General features: G+C 51.3%; 1 protein-coding gene across 29 annotated transcripts in view; it reads right to left on the bottom strand.

The window, feature by feature from the left end:
* hth (Meis homeobox homothorax) overlaps nucleotides 1-17,149 on the bottom strand; it is a 1,177,701-nt gene that overhangs the window by 769,005 nt on the left and 391,547 nt on the right. The window contains exon 8 of one of the 29 annotated variants that reach the window (XM_053798542.2): nucleotides 6,854-6,895. The exons of the other annotated variants lie outside the window; for them this stretch is intronic. Coding sequence (XP_053654517.1) covers nucleotides 6,854-6,895 — 42 coding nt within the window. The remainder of the gene's footprint in view (nucleotides 1-6,853; nucleotides 6,896-17,149) is intronic. 29 annotated transcript variants of the gene reach the window in all.

Genomic DNA, 17,149 nt, shown 5'->3' with positions numbered 1-17,149 from the left:
TGGGAGAGGGAGGGGGATGTGGGAGAGGGAGAGGGGGATGTGGGAGAGGGAGGGGGATGTGGGAGAGGGAGGGGGATGTGGGAGAGGGAGGGGGATGTGGGAGAGGGAGGGGGATGTGGGAGAGGGAGGGGGATGTGGGAGAGGGAGGGGGATGTGGGAGAGGGAGGGGGATGTGGGAGAGGGAGGGGGTTGTGGGAGTGGGAGGTGGATGTGGGAGAGGGAGGGGGATGTGGGAGAGGGAGGGGGATGTGGGAGAGGGAGGGGGATGTGGGAGAGGGAGGGGGATGTGGGAGAGGGAGGGGGATGTGGGAGAGGGAGGGGGATGTGGGAGAGGGAGGGGGATGTGGGAGAGGGAGGGGGATGTGGGAGAGGGAGGGGGATGTGGGAGAGGGAGGGGGATGTGGGAGAGGGAGGGGGATGTGGGAGAGGGAGGGGGATGTGGGAGAGGGAGGGGGATGTGGGAGAGGGAGGGGGATGTGGGAGAGGGAGGGGGATGTGGGAGAGGGAGGGGGATGTGGGAGAGGGAGGGGGATGTGGGAGAGGGAGGGGGATGTGGGAGAGGGAGGGGGATGTGGGAGAGGGAGGGGGATGTGGGAGAGGGAGGGGGATGTGGGAGAGGGAGGGGGATGTGGGAGAGGGAGAGGGAGGGGGATGTGGGAGAGGGAGGGGGATGTGGGAGAGGGAGGGGGATGTGGGAGAGGGAGGGGGATGTGGGAGAGGGAGGGGGATGTGGGAGAGGGAGGGGGATGTGGGAGAGGGAGGGGGATGTGGGAGAGGGAGGGGGATGTGGGAGAGGGAGGGGGATGTGGGGAGAGGGAGAGAGGGATGTGGGAGAGGGAGGGGGATGTGGGAGAGGGAGGGGGATGTGGGAGAGGGAGAGGGAGGGAGGGGATGTGGGAGAGGGAGGGGGATGTGGGAGATGTGGGAGATGTGGGTGATGTGGGAGAGGGAGGGGGATGTGGGAGAGGGAGGGGGATGTGGGAGAGGGAGAGGGAGGGAGGGGGATGTGGGAGAGGGAGGGGGATGTGGGAGAGGGAGGGGGATGTGGGAGAGGGAGGGGGATGTGGGAGAGGGAGGGGGATGTGGGAGAGGGAGGGGGATGTGGGAGAGGGAGGGGGATGTGGGAGAGGGAGGGGGATGTGGGAGAGGGAGGGGGATGTGGATGTGGAAGAGGGAGGGGGATGTGGGAGAGGGAGGGGGATGTGGAAGAGGGAGGGGGATGTGGGAGAGGGAGGGGGATGTGGGAGAGGGAGGGGGATGTGGGAGAGGGAGGGGGATGTGGAAGAGGGAGGGGGGTGTGGGAGAGGGAGGGGGATGTGGGAGAGGGAGGGGGATGTGGAGAGGGAGGGGGATGTGGGAGAGGGAGGGGGATGTGTGGAGAGGGAGGGGGATGTGGGAGAGGGAGGGGGATGTGGGGAGGGGGATGTGGGAGAGGGAGGGGGATGTGGGAGAGGGAGGGGGATGTGGGAGAGGGAGGGGGAGAGGGTGGGGGATGTGGGAGAGGGAGGGGGATGTGGGAGAGGGAGGAGGATGTGGGAGAGGGAGGGGGATGTGGGAGAGGGAGGGGGATGTGGGAGAGGGAGGGGGATGTGGGAGAGGGAGGGGGATGTGGGAGAGGGAGGGGGATGTGGGAGAGGGAGGGGGATGTGGAAGAGGGAGGGGGAGAGGGAGGGGGATGTGGAAGAGGGAGGGGGATGTGGGAGAGGGAGGGGGATGTGGGAGAGGGAGGGGGGAGAGGGCGGGGGATGTGGGAGAGGGAGGGGGATGTGGGTGAGGGAGGGGGATGTGGGAGAGGGAGGGGGAAGAGGGAGGGGGATGTGGGAGAGGGAGGGGGATGTGGGAGAGGGAGGGGGATGTGGGAGAGGGAGGGGGATGTGGGAGAGGGAGGGGGATGTGGGAGAGGGAGGGGGAGGTGAGAAGAGGGAGGGGGATGTGGGAGAGGGAGGGGGATGTGGGAGAGGGAGGGGGATGTGGGAGAGGGAGGGGGATGTGGGAGAGGGAGGGGGATGTGGGAGAGGGAGGGGGATGTGGAGAGGGAGGGGGATGTGGGAGAGGGAGGGGGATGTGGGAGAGGGAGGGGGATGTGGGGAGGGAGGGGGATGTGGGAGAGGGAGGGGGATGTGGAGAGGGAGGGGGATGTGGGAGGGAGGGGGATGTGGGAGAGGGAGGGGGATGGGAGGGGGATGTGGGAGAGGGAGGGGGATGTAGAAGAGGGGGAGAGGGAGGGGGATGTGGGAGAGGGAGGGGGAAGTGGGAGAGGGAGGGGGATGTGGGAGAGGGAGGGGGATGTGGGAGAGGGAGGGGGATGTGGGAGAGGGTGGGGGATGTGGGAGAGGGAGGGGGATGTGGGAGAGGGAGGGGGATGTGGGAGAGGGAGGGGGATGTGGGAGAGGGAGGGGGATGTGGGAGAGGGAGGGGGATGTGGGAGAGGGAGGGGGAAGTGGGAGAGGGAGGGGGATGTGGGAGAGGGAGGGGGATGTGGGAGAGGGAGGGGGATGTGGGAGGGAGGGGGATGTGGGAGGGAGGGGGATGTGGGAGAGGGAGGGGGATGTAGAAGAGGGGGATGTGGGAGAGGGAGGGGGATGTGGAAGAGGGAGGGGGATGTGGGAGAGGGAGGGGGGTGTGGGAGAGGGAGGGGGATGTGGGAGAGGGAGGGGGATGTGGGAGAGGGAGGGGGATGTAGAAGAGGGAGGGGGATGTGGGAGAGGGAGGGGGGTGTGGGAGAGGGAGGGGGATGTGGGAGAGGGAGGGGGAAGTGGGAGAGGGAGGGGGATGTGGGAGAGGGAGGGGGATGTGGGAGAGGGAGGAGGATGTGGGAGAGGGAGGAGGATGTGGGAGAGGGAGGGGGATGTGGGAGAGGGAGGAAGATGTGGGAGAGGGAGGAAGATGTGGGAGAGGAAGGAGGATGTGGGAGAGGGAGGGGGATGTGGGAGAGGGAGGGGAATGTGGGAGAGGGATGTGGGAGAGGGAGGGGGATGTGGGAGAGGGAGGGGGATGTGGGAGGGAGGGGGATGTGGGAGAGGGAGGGGATGTGGGAGAGGGAGGGGGAAGTGGGAGAGGGAGGGGGATGTGGGAGAGGGAGGGGAATGTGGGAGTGGGAGAGGGATGTGGGAGAGGGAGGAGGATGTGGGAGGGAGGGGGATGTGGGAGAGGGAGGGGGATGTGGGAGAGGGAGGGGGAAGTGGAAGAGGGAGGGGGAAGTGGGAGAGGGAGGGGGATATGGGAGAGGGAGGAGGATGTGGGAGAGGGAGGAGGATGTGGGAGAGGGAGGAGGATGTGGGAGAGGGAGGGGTTAATATCTACCCCTACCTCCCTTGACTGAAGTCACCTCACTACCCCACCTCCCCCTGACTTATGTCACCTCACTACCCCACCTCCCCCTGACTAAAGTCACCTCACTACCTCACCTCCCCCTGGCTCATGTCACCTCACTACCCCACCTCCCCCTGACTAAAGTCACCTCACTACCTCACTTCCCCTTGACTCATGTCACCTCACTACCCCACCTCCCCCTGACTAAAGTCACCTCACTACCCCACCTCCCCCTGACTCATGTCACCTCACTACCCCACCTCCCCCTGACTCATGTCACCTCACTGCCCCACCTCCCCCTGACTAAAGTCACCTCACTACCTCACCTCCCCTGACTCATGTCACCTCACTACCCCACCTCCCCCTGACTAAAGTCACCTCACTACCTCACTTCCCCCTGACTCATGTCACCTCACTACCCCACCTCCCCCTGACTCATGTCACCTCACTACCCCACCTCCCCCTGACTCATGTCACCTCACTACCCCGCCTCCCCCAGACTATAAACCGCCCCTCCCACCACCCCTTCACGGAGGGGGGGGAACTAGGCCTGTCCATCAGCCTAAATTAAATTTATAGGAGTGGTTATTGGGGAACATTACCAGAGATTAGTGTTGTAGTGACCAGCATGCCAAGTGTGGTGCCTGAGGGAGGGGGAGGTGCCACACACCCCTCCTGGGACCTGCCAATATTCTCCCCACCACAACTATTCTCCCCCACCCCTAGAGATTCCAACACAGTATAACAAAAGTTGTCTTCTCCAGACAATCCTAACAATGATAAATTAAGATATTTGTTTAACACTTGGGTATCTTTACTGTGGAAACGTTTCGCCCACCAGTGGCTTCCTCAGTCCAATACAGATGAGAATGGTTGAAGATTAAGAGTATGCGGTAATCAGTCCCTCAGTTGTAACTCGACCCCTGTAACCACAAATAGGGGAGTACACACACACACACACACACACACACACACACACACACACACACACACACACACACACACACACACACGTTAAGAAATTAGAGAGAGTGCAAAGGCTTGCAACAAAACTAGTCCCGGAGCTGAGGGGTATGTCCTACGAGAGGTTAAGGGAAACCGGCCTGACGACACTGAAGGACAGGAGGAATTGGGGTGGACAAGATAACGACATATAAAATACTGAGCGGAATCGACAAGGTGGACAGAGACAGTATATTCCAGAGATGTGACACAGCAACAAGGGGTCACAATTGGAAGTTGAAGACTCAGATAAGTCACAGGGATGTTAGGAGTTGTCAGGCAGTGGAATAGCTGGAAACATACATAGCTTTAAGAAGAGGTATGATAACGCTCATGGAGTAGGAAGAGAATGGACCTAGTGAAGAGGTGGGGCCAGGAGCTGAGACTCGACCCCTGCAGCCACAATTGGTGAATACATATACACTCAGAAGACACACACACACTGAACACCCACACTGAATACACACACACACACAAGCATACACACAAGCACACACGCACACACACACACACACACACACACACACACACACACAAGCACACACACACCATAAAAACACATCCCACTTCAATCACCACTGCCAACACCCCATCGTGAATAGCAGGAGACATGTGTACGACCCCGGGCCAGCCTCCCCCGAGTCATGTTGTACACTTCTTGGACACGATCCGTCCACCGCCTGCACGCCCGCACGCCCACCAGCGAACACAAGGGCGACCTGCAGCTCTCCCTGCATGGTAGTCGCGACTGCAAGGGCCACCAGAAAACGAAGGGGGTGGTGTGGCACTATGTTGGCCCAGGAGATGCCACCCACGGGACCTCAGAGGTCCAGAACATATAGATTTTTAATACGTGGTCAGTGGTGAGAGGTGAGGGAGTGTGAGAAGACGAGAAGCACAGGGCCTAACACGCAAGGAACCAAGAAAGGGAATGAAGACAAGAAGGAAGAAAGAGAGACATGTAAGAAGGGAATTAACACAAGTTTAATATATACATGTAGCACCAGACGAGCCTGGCCCATGGCCGGGCTCAGAGTAGAGAAACTCTCGGAACTCTTCAAAGGTATATACAGTGCACACACACACACACACACACACACACACACATACACGAAATTATTTACAAACATTATCTTTCAGTCCACAGCAGGATTCGAACCTGCAAACTCGCCATCAGAGTACACAGAGCACACAATCTGGCTGACCCCGAGTTTGCAGGTTCGAACCCTGCTGTGGCCTGAGAGATAATGTTAGAGAAAGATATATTACACAATAAGCTGGAATGGTGATTCCAGTTAGGTTAAATATTACGGGTAGGCACACGCCTCACTAGTTCGGTTCACAATATCAAGAACCTGGGTTTAATCCACAGGCAAGTCTACACCTGCTGCCCCTCTTCACCTAAAAGTTAATACATACCTAGACGTTTTGGATTCGAACCAGCACACACACACACACATCAATACAGAGTGTGCAGGTTCGAAACCTGCTGTGGGATGAGAAATAGGTATCTAGGTGTTTGTGTGCAGGTTCGAATCCTGCTGTGGGATGAGAGATAGGTATCTAGGTGTTGAGTCAAGTGCCGTATATCGCATCATGTACCTGGAGGGCATTCCGAGATCAACGTCCCCGCGGCCCGGTCCACGACCAGGCCTCCCGGTGGATCAGGGCCTGATCAACGAGGTTGTTACTGCTGGCCGCACGTAATCCAACGTACGAACCACAGCCCAGCTCCCTCTTGAAGACAACCAGGGGTCTTCCAGTAATGCCCCTTATTGCTGGTGGGAGGCTGTTGAACAGTCTTGGGCCCCGGACACTTATTGTGTTTTCTCTTAGTGTACCAGTGACGCACCTACTTTTCACTGGGGGTATGTTGCATCGCTTGCCAAGTCTTTTGCTTTCGTATGGAGTGATTGCTGTGTGCATATTAGGGACAATGTGGAGAAAGATCTGAAGCGTCTCCACACAAACAAGTCACTCTGACTTTCTTGACTGATCAGTCGACTGATTTTCCTCATCCATTCCTGGTCTGAAATCGAGCCAAGGGGGGCGGTGACCCTCGTAATTATCGACAGGCAGCCATATTCTCAACACTATCAATCCGACACCAATATACACCTAAATATATATAATACGGGAATGAATATACAAACATACATGTATACACATACAATGTATTTCTGTTTATATACAACAGCATATACTGGTGTATATAAACAGAAATACAAATAAAAACAAACCAGGATGGTTGAACAATGATAACCAGGAAGGGTTTACACAGACAGATAAGAATGAGGTGTGACATACAAACATAACACATGCAGGACACACAGGATGGCTGATAGACAAGATGGTAGGTTTGACAGACAGACATAACACATACAAGGCACACAGGATGCCTGATAGACAGGATGGCTGATAGACACAAAATCAGGCCACAGGATGGTATAAGATTTGATAGAAGGAACACAGACAGGCATGAGAGACAGGATGACAGAAGAGGTTAACAAAGACAGACAAAGAAGGACATCTCGCCTACCTTCTCTAAGTGATGGAGGTAAGCCTTGGTTAGCGCACTTACCTGTAACAAACAAACACAAACATTAGCATTAACACTCACACTAAACATCAAACTTAACACATCAACATAAATATTGGCATCATAATTAATATTCACACAGATATAGGAAGTATGTATTTATGTATATATATATATATATATATATATATATATATATATATATATATATATATATATATATATATATATATATATATATATATATATATAATTAGGAGTGTATCACCCTTTCTATAGCTTAGGAGAGGGAGGTGGGAGTGACTACATCCCCCTAACACCACCACCACCACAACAACTACCACCACAACAACAACTACCACCATCCTGGCCTGTATCTGAACATCAGGTTGGTTACCGATTACCCTCTGGTCCACTGCACTGACCACAAAAACCTCCCCCCCCATACCACCACCCCTACTCCCTATCACCACTTTCCTACCTTCCATCCCTTCCCCTCCCCCATCAACTGACCCAGTTGGCAACCCCTTTTAAATTTTCTTCTACTGAGCTTACTAAAGCAGTGTTGCCCTGATGGAAGATAGTTGCAATATACGTAAGGCTTAATTTGCAGCATTCTGCTAATCCTGAGAACGTCAACAAGGATCATCTAAGCTGCGAGAAATATCACTGGCAGCAACAGACAAAAACTAGATCCTCTGCCAAAACATGGAAGGGGGGAGGGGAGGGGGTTAAATCGTCTATTATGAGTATCAGACCAAAAGTTCTAATCGGCCATTGTTCGGATTGGTTCCTGATTTTAAAGGGTTCGATGCTATCTGGCGCAAAGTTGTGGGATCCAATTGTGCTGCCAGAATGGTCGGACGGCTCTTCCTGGGGTCCTCTCATGTGTTGCTTTCCAGGGTCGGGAGTGTTGTGGCCCGACCCAGGGCCAACTTGCCACCACCCTGATACCATCACCCCCTGGTTGCTACCTTCAGCTGCGACCCTGGGGAAGGCAGGGGGGTGATGGCGAGGAAGGGAAGTGTAGATGAAGGGTTAGGGAAGATGCAGGGATGTGGGGGGGATACGTGCATGCAGGACTGATAGTGCAAAAATGAGGGAGAAGAGGCGGAGAGGAGAGAGGTAGAAGAAGGGAAGACACTCAAAGAAGCGAGGAGAAGAAATGGGAAGTGATAGGGGAGGTGAAGGGGTACCCCATCACTAAAAGTGGACAGGAAGTGGCAAGAAAACTGTGCGACGGAGGAGAAAAATAGGGAAGAGGAAGATGAGGACGAGAAAGAGAGAGAAGAGGAGAATGAAGAGGTACAGCTGTGTTGTTGAGGGTAGTGGTGATAATGGTTAGTCTAGTACTTATTATTGTTGATAGCAGAGGCTCGAAATGGTCGGTGGTTCAACTAGTAGTAGTAGCAGTAGTAGTAATAGCAGTAGTACTAGTAGTAGTAGTACTAGTAGTAGTAGCAGCAGCAGTAGTACTACAAGTAGTACTAGTAGTAGCAGTAGTAGTAGTAGTACTAGTAGCAGTAGTAGTAATAGTAATAGTAGGAGCAGTAGTGGGCTGGTTGGTGATGGTGGTGGTCGGTATGGAGGGAGGGGAGAGTGTTACTGTCACATAAACTATGAGATAACACTAAAGTCTTGACAAAACAGACCTCGGGATGCTAAAAGACGAACACTAAGAGGACATACATCTCCACAACACAAAATACTCCAGACTTGCATTAGATTTCACCGCCGAAGCGGCTAGTTTATTGTGTACTCCATATATATCTTCTGGAAGGTAGTACAAGGGCATATTTATATACATAGGCCTAGAAACTAGGACTCAAAACTTTTAAAAGAATTACATCTTGTCTGGTATCTATATTTCCTATACCTCTGATGAGTTCTTGATAGATTTACTATTCCCGGAGCCCGGCCACAGGCCAGGCTCGTCTGGTGCTTGCCTGGTCAACCAGGCTATTGCTGTTGTTATATGTTAGGGTATTTTATTAATGAGTCAACCAAGATAACGATCAGCACCAGCAACCAAACACAGTAACGACACTCAGCTGTGGTAAACACAATAACAAAGGTATAACTACCCCTGGAAGTTGGGAATCGACAAATCGGAACCAGGAATTCAACCCATACCAACACACTATGTGAGTAAACTCCCACCAAACGAGCATTAAACATATGCTAGCGCACTCAGCTCACACACTGAGGCCCGTGGTTCGATCCCCGGTACGGGTAGGAACATTACGACGTGTTTCCTTAAGACACCTGCTGTCCACATTCACCTATCAGTAAAACTGGTACCTGGGTGGTAGTCGACTGGTGTGGGTCGCATCCTGGCGATAAAATTAACCTAATTTGCGGGAAATGTTCAGCATAACAAGCGGCTTTCTATGGTCTGTATAAGTTGTATCATGTACTTGTAGAAATAAATATTATTATTATTATTAAAATCGTAAGACAACACTTGTGAAGCTCGGACGGTGCCGGGAGCTATGATTCGACCCCTACAAGCATAACTAGTTAAGTACACACGTAATAATTTAACGTCTGGAGCTACGAATCGACCCCTGCAAACACAACTAGGCGAGTACGCTAAATACGTACATAAACACATCAAGTATCAAACATACACAGGAGGGGAGGGAGCGCCGCCCCCCTTTGACGTGAGTAGCTGTGGGCAGCAGCCCCGTGGTTACTTCCCACGCCCACCGCTACCTAAGGACCCAGATCGATACCCACCACCTGACGAAGGTAGGGCCCAGGGCGCCGCCTGGCCCTGACACCACCCTTGGGTGCCACTGGCCTAGGGGGGTGCAGGGGCAAGGCTAAGCTAGTAGGGGGGGGAAGGGGCTCACGCCTGAGACACTGTACAACTCTGTAAATGAACATGGTAGTAGTAGTGGAGCATGCTAGTGGAGCATAGTAGTGGAGCATGGTAGTGGTGGAGCATAGTAGTAGTGGGGCATGCTAGTGTAGCATGGTAGTAGTAGTGGAGCATGGTAGTGGTGGAGCATAGTAGTAGTGGGGCATCTAGTGGAGCATAGTAGTGGAGCATGGTAGTGGTGGAGCATAGTAGTAGTGGGGCATGCTAGTGTAGCATGGTAGTAGTAGTGGAGCATGGTAGTGGTGGAGCATAGTAGTAGTGGGGCATCTAGTGGAGCATAGTAGTGGAGCATGGTAGTGGTGGAGCATAGTAGTAGTGGGGCATGCTAGTGTAGCATGGTAGTAGTAGTGGAGCATGGTAGTGGTGGAGCATAGTAGTAGTGGGGCATCTAGTGGAGCATAGTAGTGGAGCATAGTAGTGGTGGAGCATAGTAGTAGTGGGGCATGCTAGTGTAGCATGGTAGTAGTGGAGCATGGTAGTGGTGGAGCATAGTAGTAGTGGGGCATCTAGTGGAGCATAGTAGTGGAGCATAGTAGTGGTGGAGCATAGTAGTAGTGGGGCATGCTAGTGTAGCATGGTAGTAGTAGTGGAGCATGGTAGTGGTGGAGCATAGTAGTAGAGCATGGTAGTGGAGCATGGTAATAGCGGTGGAGCATGGTAGTAGTGGTGATAGTGGAGGCTATGGTGGAGGCTGTGTATTCACCTATTTTCGTTTGCACAGGTTAAGTCATCGCTTCTGGCCCGCCCCTTGACTATTCCCGACCAATCTGACTGGTTCCTGACCTCCAGCACCAGATCATACCTACTCCTGAAACCGTGCATGGTGCGGACCTCTTCATCCAGCACTCTTTATTTCACACCCTGTGGCTGAATAAGCATTTCCTAACATCCCTGAAGCTCATCTAGGTCTGTCGCTACCACTGTGTCCCCTGACTCGCTCCTCGCATCACAAACCTCTCCCTGGCCGCTATATTCTCAAGTTTCTGTAAATGCTTGATCAGGTGAGGGAAGACTTGGTGATGCGTTCTTTGTTACGGTTCCTGAAAGCTGCTCTTAGCTTAGTTAATGTGAGTATACTGCTTACAGTGCATGGTTTGTGTGTGTTTCTGGTGATATGCTTGGTAAAGTAAAAGGACACAAATACAACTAATGTGACATTTTTATTGTGGCAACGTTTCGCTCTCCAGGAGCATTGTTGGACCAACAGGCCTGCTGCAGTGTTCCTGCTTTCTTATGTTCTTATGTTACAAACAGTACATGGACACAGAGTATATATATATATATATATATATATATATATATATATATATATATATAAGTAGTAGTAGCAATAGTAGTAGTAGTAGTAATAGTAGTAGTAGTAGTAATAGTAGTAGTAGTAGTTGTAGTGATATAAGTAGTACTAATACAATATTGTATTACTACAACTTATATTGTATTACTACTACCACTACTACTACTATTACTACTACCACTAGTACTACTATTACTACTACCACTAGTACTACACCTCACTATAAGCCTACATATACCCTCTGTGTCCATGTACTGTTTATAACGGCTTGACAAAGCTCCTGGAGAGCGAAACGTTGCCACAATAAAAATGTCACATTAGTTGTACTTGTCTCGTTATACTTTACATATTGTGGGTAATTCTACCAATATATATATACGATATGCTTGGTGTAATGTTTACACCCGGATCCTTTTTATTTGCACATTGTCTGCCATCTCACTACTCACACGTATCCCATGTCTTGTGTTCTCACTCCCTGTCAAATTCTCATTACTTTCCACGTGTCAAGACTGAACAGTGTGTGGCCATCTTCCTGACCACTTTTACCAGCCTGTCAAGACGTCTTGCTGCCGTTTCTGGTTTTCTATAAGTGACATCTTTTCACCGCAAACTGATGCATAGGATTATATGTCTTCAACAATTCCTTTGTCTTCTAGTCTCTTCAGCACCTTCCTGCAAACCCTGCCGGTCTGTATAGGTCTTCTGTGTGGAAGCGTCTAAAGGCTAGGTTAGGTAAGGTTCGTCAGGAAATAGGACAAGTGTTTCCTGATGCGGGTCTTAGTGGCTAGATTTAACGTTTGCTGCACATCGATTGCAATGTTCTTAATTGTTTTATTTTGATCGCCTTTCAACTCAGTATGACGGTCTGCTAAAATTTTGTGGTAGCGTCTGTGGTGATGGTGGTAAGAGGCTGTGTGGTCATGGTAGTGTGTGTGTGTGTGTGTGTGTGTGTGTGGTATTGGAGTCTTGGTGGTGGTAACCAGGACTACCCCAGACTACAGTAAACCTCATCACTTAACACCACTAAGAGCCAACGTAAACAAACCGATGGCAGGACGCTGGTGGTGCCGCCCCTACTCCTGCACGCGGCCCACCACGTACACCGCGCGTGTCGCCACCCCGTGTTTTTGACAGCATCAACTGGGCCCCGAGGACACCCACAATGGGGGGTATTACATGTGTGTGGAGCAGGGGAGAGGGAGAGAAAGTTGGCCTCTGAATGATTCACTCATTAATTTGTTACAAGAAAAGTTGGCTGACTCCATCATCCACTATGAATAGCAGAGCAGGGAGAGAGAATATTGAGATATCTTGCAAGGGAGCAGTATCCACTAGGAGAAGTTCCCACTAGGAGAAGTTCCCACTAGAAGCTCTCACTGGGAGAAGTTCCCACTAGGAGAAGTTCCCACTAAGAGAAGCTCTCACTGGGAGAAGTTCCCACTAGAAGCTCTCACTGGGAGAAGTTCCCACTAGGAGAAGCTCTCACTGGGATAAGTTCCCACTAGGAGAAGTTCCCACTAAGAGAAGCTCTCACTGGGAGAAGTTCCCACTAGAAGCTCTCACTGGGAGAAGTTCCCACTAGAAGCTCTCACTGGGAGAAGTTCCCACTAGGAGAAGTCCCAACAGAAGCAGTGGGATCCCAACACACGCAGTGTGTAAATGGTTCAAGTTGGAACGAAACGTTCTCACAAACTTCTCTCTCCAACACAACCAATGGGATCCCCAGCAAAGGCAATGGGACCCCAACACAACCAATGGGATCTTCAACAAAGGCAATGGGACCCCAACACAGGCAACAGGACCCCCAACACAGGCAATGGGACCCCGAACACAGGCTGTGGTACCCCAATGCAAGGAGTTGGCCCCTGATGACACAGGCAGCAGGAGGGCATCAACAAAGGCCCCAAACAAAGCCCCAGCAGTGCTACCAACAAAGCCCCAGCAGCACAACAGACGTACTTAACACAAGCACCAGTGATACCAATTCCTGGCTGCATGAACCACAGGTGTAATTACCCGCTGACAAGACTGCATCTTCAACACAACACAAGACTGCATCTTCAACACAACACAAGACTGCATCTTCAACACAACACAAGACTGCATCTTCAACACAACACAAGACTGCATCTTCAACACAACACAAGACTGCATCTTCAACACAACACAAGACTGCATCTTCAACACAACACAAGACTGCATCTTCAACACAACACAAGACTAGCTTCAACACAACACAAGACTGCATCTTCAACACAACACAAGACTGCATCTTCAACACAACACAAGACTGCATCTTCAACACAACACAAGACTGCATCTTCAACACAACACAAGACTGCATCTTCAACACAACACAAGACTGCATCTTCAACACAACACAAGACTGCATCTTCAACACAACACAAGACTGCATCTTCAACACAACACAAGACTGCATCTTCAACACAACACAAGACTGCATCTTCAACACAACACAAGACTAGCTTCAACACAACACAAGACTGCATCTTCAACACAACACAAGACTGCATCTTCAACACAACACAAGACTGCATCTTCAACACAACACAAGACTGCATCTTCAACACAACACAAGACTGCATCTTCAACACAACACAAGACTGCATCTTCAACACAAGACTGCATCTTCAACACAACACAAGACTGCATCTTCAACACAACACAAGACTGCATCTTCAACACAACACACAACTCTGCAACTTGACCACAAACACAATCAACAATTTCCTGGTTGACTTCCTTAAACCCTAAGCCAGCGTGTGAACCCTCCGGGTCTAATGCTTACTTATAGTCTCCTCTCCCCCTCTTAAACACTCCTGTCCCATATATCTCTGTCTCATATACTCTCTTACACACTCCCTTATCATACACTCTCACTCCCCTCCCACACACTCCCTCTTACACTGACCCTTCAAGTCTAAGTCATGTATAAGCTACTGTAGGACGTGAAGGAAGACCAGGGATTCTGACAGCAAAACTGAACTAATCAGTTAATGAGAGATGTTGACACTGACTCCATGGTTAGTGTTTACAAGAGCAAGAACTGAGGTGTGGCTGGTGTTTACAATAATTGAGGTGTGGCTGGTGTTTATAATAATTGAGGTGTGGCTGGTGTTTACAGTAGTTGAGGTGTGGCTGGTGTTTACAATAGCTGAGGTGTGGCTGTTTACAATAGCTGAGGTGTGGCTGGTGTTTACAATAATTGAGGTGTGGCTGGTGTTTACAATAATTGAGGTGTGGCTGGTGTTTACAATAGTTGAGGTGTGGCTGGTGTTCACAGTAGTTGAGGTGTGGCTGGTGTTTACAATAGCTGAGGTGTGGCTGTTTACAATAGCTGAGGTGTGGCTGGTGTTTACAATAATTGAGGTGTGGCTGTTTACAATAGCTGAGGTGTGGCTGGTGTTTACAATAGATGAGGTGTGGCTGGTGTTTACAATAGTTGAGGTGTGGCTGGTGTTTACAGTAGTTGAGGTGTGGCTGGTGTTTACAATAGCTGAGGTGTGGCTGTTTACAATAGCTGAGGTGTGGCTGGTGTTTACAATAATTGAGGTGTGGCTGTTTACAATAGCTGAGGTGTGGCTGGTGTTTACAATAGATGAGGTGTGGCTGGTGTTTACAATAGCTGAGGTGTGGCTGGTGTTTACAATAGATGAGGTGTGGCTGGTGTTTACAATAGTTGAGGTGTGGCTGGTGTTTACAGTAGTTGAGGTGTGGCTGGTGTTTACAATAGCTGAGGTGTGGCTGTTTACAATAGCTGAGGTGTGGCTGGTGTTTACAATAATTGAGGTCTGGCTGTTTACAATAGCTGAGGTGTGGCTGGTGTTTACAATAGATGAGGTGTGGCTGGTGTTTACAATAGCTGAGGTGTGGCTGGTGTTTACAATAGCTGAGGTGTGGCTGGTGTTTACAATAGCTGAGGTGTGGCTGGTGTTTACAATAATTGAGGTGTGGCTGGTGTTTACAATTGAGGTGTGGCTGTTTACAATAGCTGAAGTGTGGCTGTTTACAATAGTTGAGGTGTGGCTGGTGTTTACAATAGATGAGGTGTGGCTGGTGTTTACAATAGCTGAGGTGTGGCTGGTGTTTACAATAATTGAGGTGTGGCTGTTTACAATAGCTGAGGTGTGGCTGGTGTTTACAATAGTTGAGGTGTGGCTGGTGTTTACAATAGCTGAGGTGTGGCTGGTGTTTACAATAGCTGAGGTGTGGCTGGTGTTTACAATAGCTGAGGTGTGCCTGGTGTTTACAATAGCTGAGGTGTGGCTGGTGTTTACAATAATTGAGGTGTGGCTGGTGTTTACAATAGCTGAGGTGTGGCTGGTGTTTACAATAATTGAGGTGTGGCTGGTGTTTACAATAGCTGAGGTGTGGCTGGTGTTTACAATAGATGAGGTGTGGCTGGTGTTTACAATAGCTGAGGTGTGATCGGTGTAAACACAAAGGGACAGCTGACTGTCCACAAACACAACGCAGGTGTAAATTAGAGTAAATCTCTGAGAGTAAATCTGTAAATCCCTCCCATCGGTCAGTGTTCCCATTCCCATCCTCCCTCGCCTCCCATTCCCATCCTTCCTCGCCTCCCATTCCCATCCTCCCTCGCCTCTCATTCCCATCCTCCCTCACCTCCCATTCCCATCCTTCCTCACCTCCCATTCCCATCCTCCCTCACCTCCCATTCCCATCCTCCCTCACCTCCCATTCCCATCCTCCCTCACCTCCCATTCCCATCCTCCCTCACCTCCCATTCCCATCCTCCCTCACCTCCCATTCCCATCCTCCCTCACCTCCCATTCCCATCCTCCCTCACCTCCCATTCCCATCCTCCCTCACCTCCCATTCCCATCCTCCCTCACCTCCCATTCCCATCCTCCCTCACCTCCCATTCCCATCCTTCCTCACCTCCCATTCCCATCCTCCCTCACCTCCCATTCCCATCCTCCCTCACCTCCCATTCCCATCCTCCCTTACCTCCCATTCTCACCCTCCCTCCCCCAAGGTGTAGGAAAGAACAAGGTAGAAACAATAATTATGGTAAAAAAAACCGAGCTCAATAAAGCCTGTGTTGTATCCACGGGGAAGCGCTAAACTCGTAGGGGTCACACAACGTCTGGGAGGGGGGGGGACCACAACGCTTTCAGGACTGGTCCAGAGAAGAGGGTAGCTCTAATTCCTTGAATCAAGATCCGTAATCTACAGGCTTTAAGGTTCTTTTGGGGGGCAGCAACGAGGAGGTCTGGTCTGGGACCGGGCCGCGGGGACGTTGACCCCCGGAAGGGGCTACAGGTGACCCTGACAACAGGGAGAGTAATAATTACCTACCAAGCGCTAGGAAGTGTGCGATGCTAGTACACACCCCTGGCCTCCAGCCTCCCCTGCTCTAGCTAGGAGGCATAAGAGCCTAGCACACCCCCTGACCCCTAGCCTCCCTCACACAGACACAAGCAAGGCGTCAGGGGTGAGTGTGGTGTGAGCAAATGGCACCCTGGCGGTGAGAATGAGTGGTGGCACTGGTGGCAGTGGCATCCATTGCACAGTTCCTGACGGGAACAGGCTGGGTGGTAGCCCTCCCACCTGCTAGGATGGGGGACCCAGCAAGGCCTCATGGCACTCTTGCTCCAAGGTAATGTTTACTTACATAACTTTCCTCCTGCAAGTTGACGAGGGAAAAAGAAAAATTGGTACTACAACGCAGATGGTAGTACATCTGTGTGCATGGGAGTACATCTGTGTGCATGGGAGTGCATCTGTGTGCATGGGAGTACATATGTGTGCATGGGAGTGCATCTGTGTGCATGGGAGTACATGTGTGCATGGGAGTGCATCTGTGTGCATGGGAGTACATTTGTGTGCATGGGAGTACATCTATGTGCATGGGAGTACATCTGTGTGCATGGGAGTGCATCTGTGTGCATGGGAGTACATTTGTGTGCATGGGAGTACATCTATGTGCATGGGAGTACATCTATGTGCATGGGAGTACATCTGTGTGCATGGGAGTGCATCTGTGTGCATGGGAGTACATCTGTGTGCATGGGAGTACATCTGTGTGCATGGATGTAAGGAGAGAGTAGATGAAAAAGACTGATAACAG

This window comes from Cherax quadricarinatus, chromosome 87, assembly GCF_038502225.1.
Source record: "Cherax quadricarinatus isolate ZL_2023a chromosome 87, ASM3850222v1, whole genome shotgun sequence".
Classification (NCBI taxonomy): Eukaryota; Metazoa; Arthropoda; class Malacostraca; order Decapoda; family Parastacidae; genus Cherax; species Cherax quadricarinatus.
The sequence above is the reverse complement of the archived record's forward strand: the minus strand, read 5'-3'. Positions and strand labels throughout refer to the sequence as shown.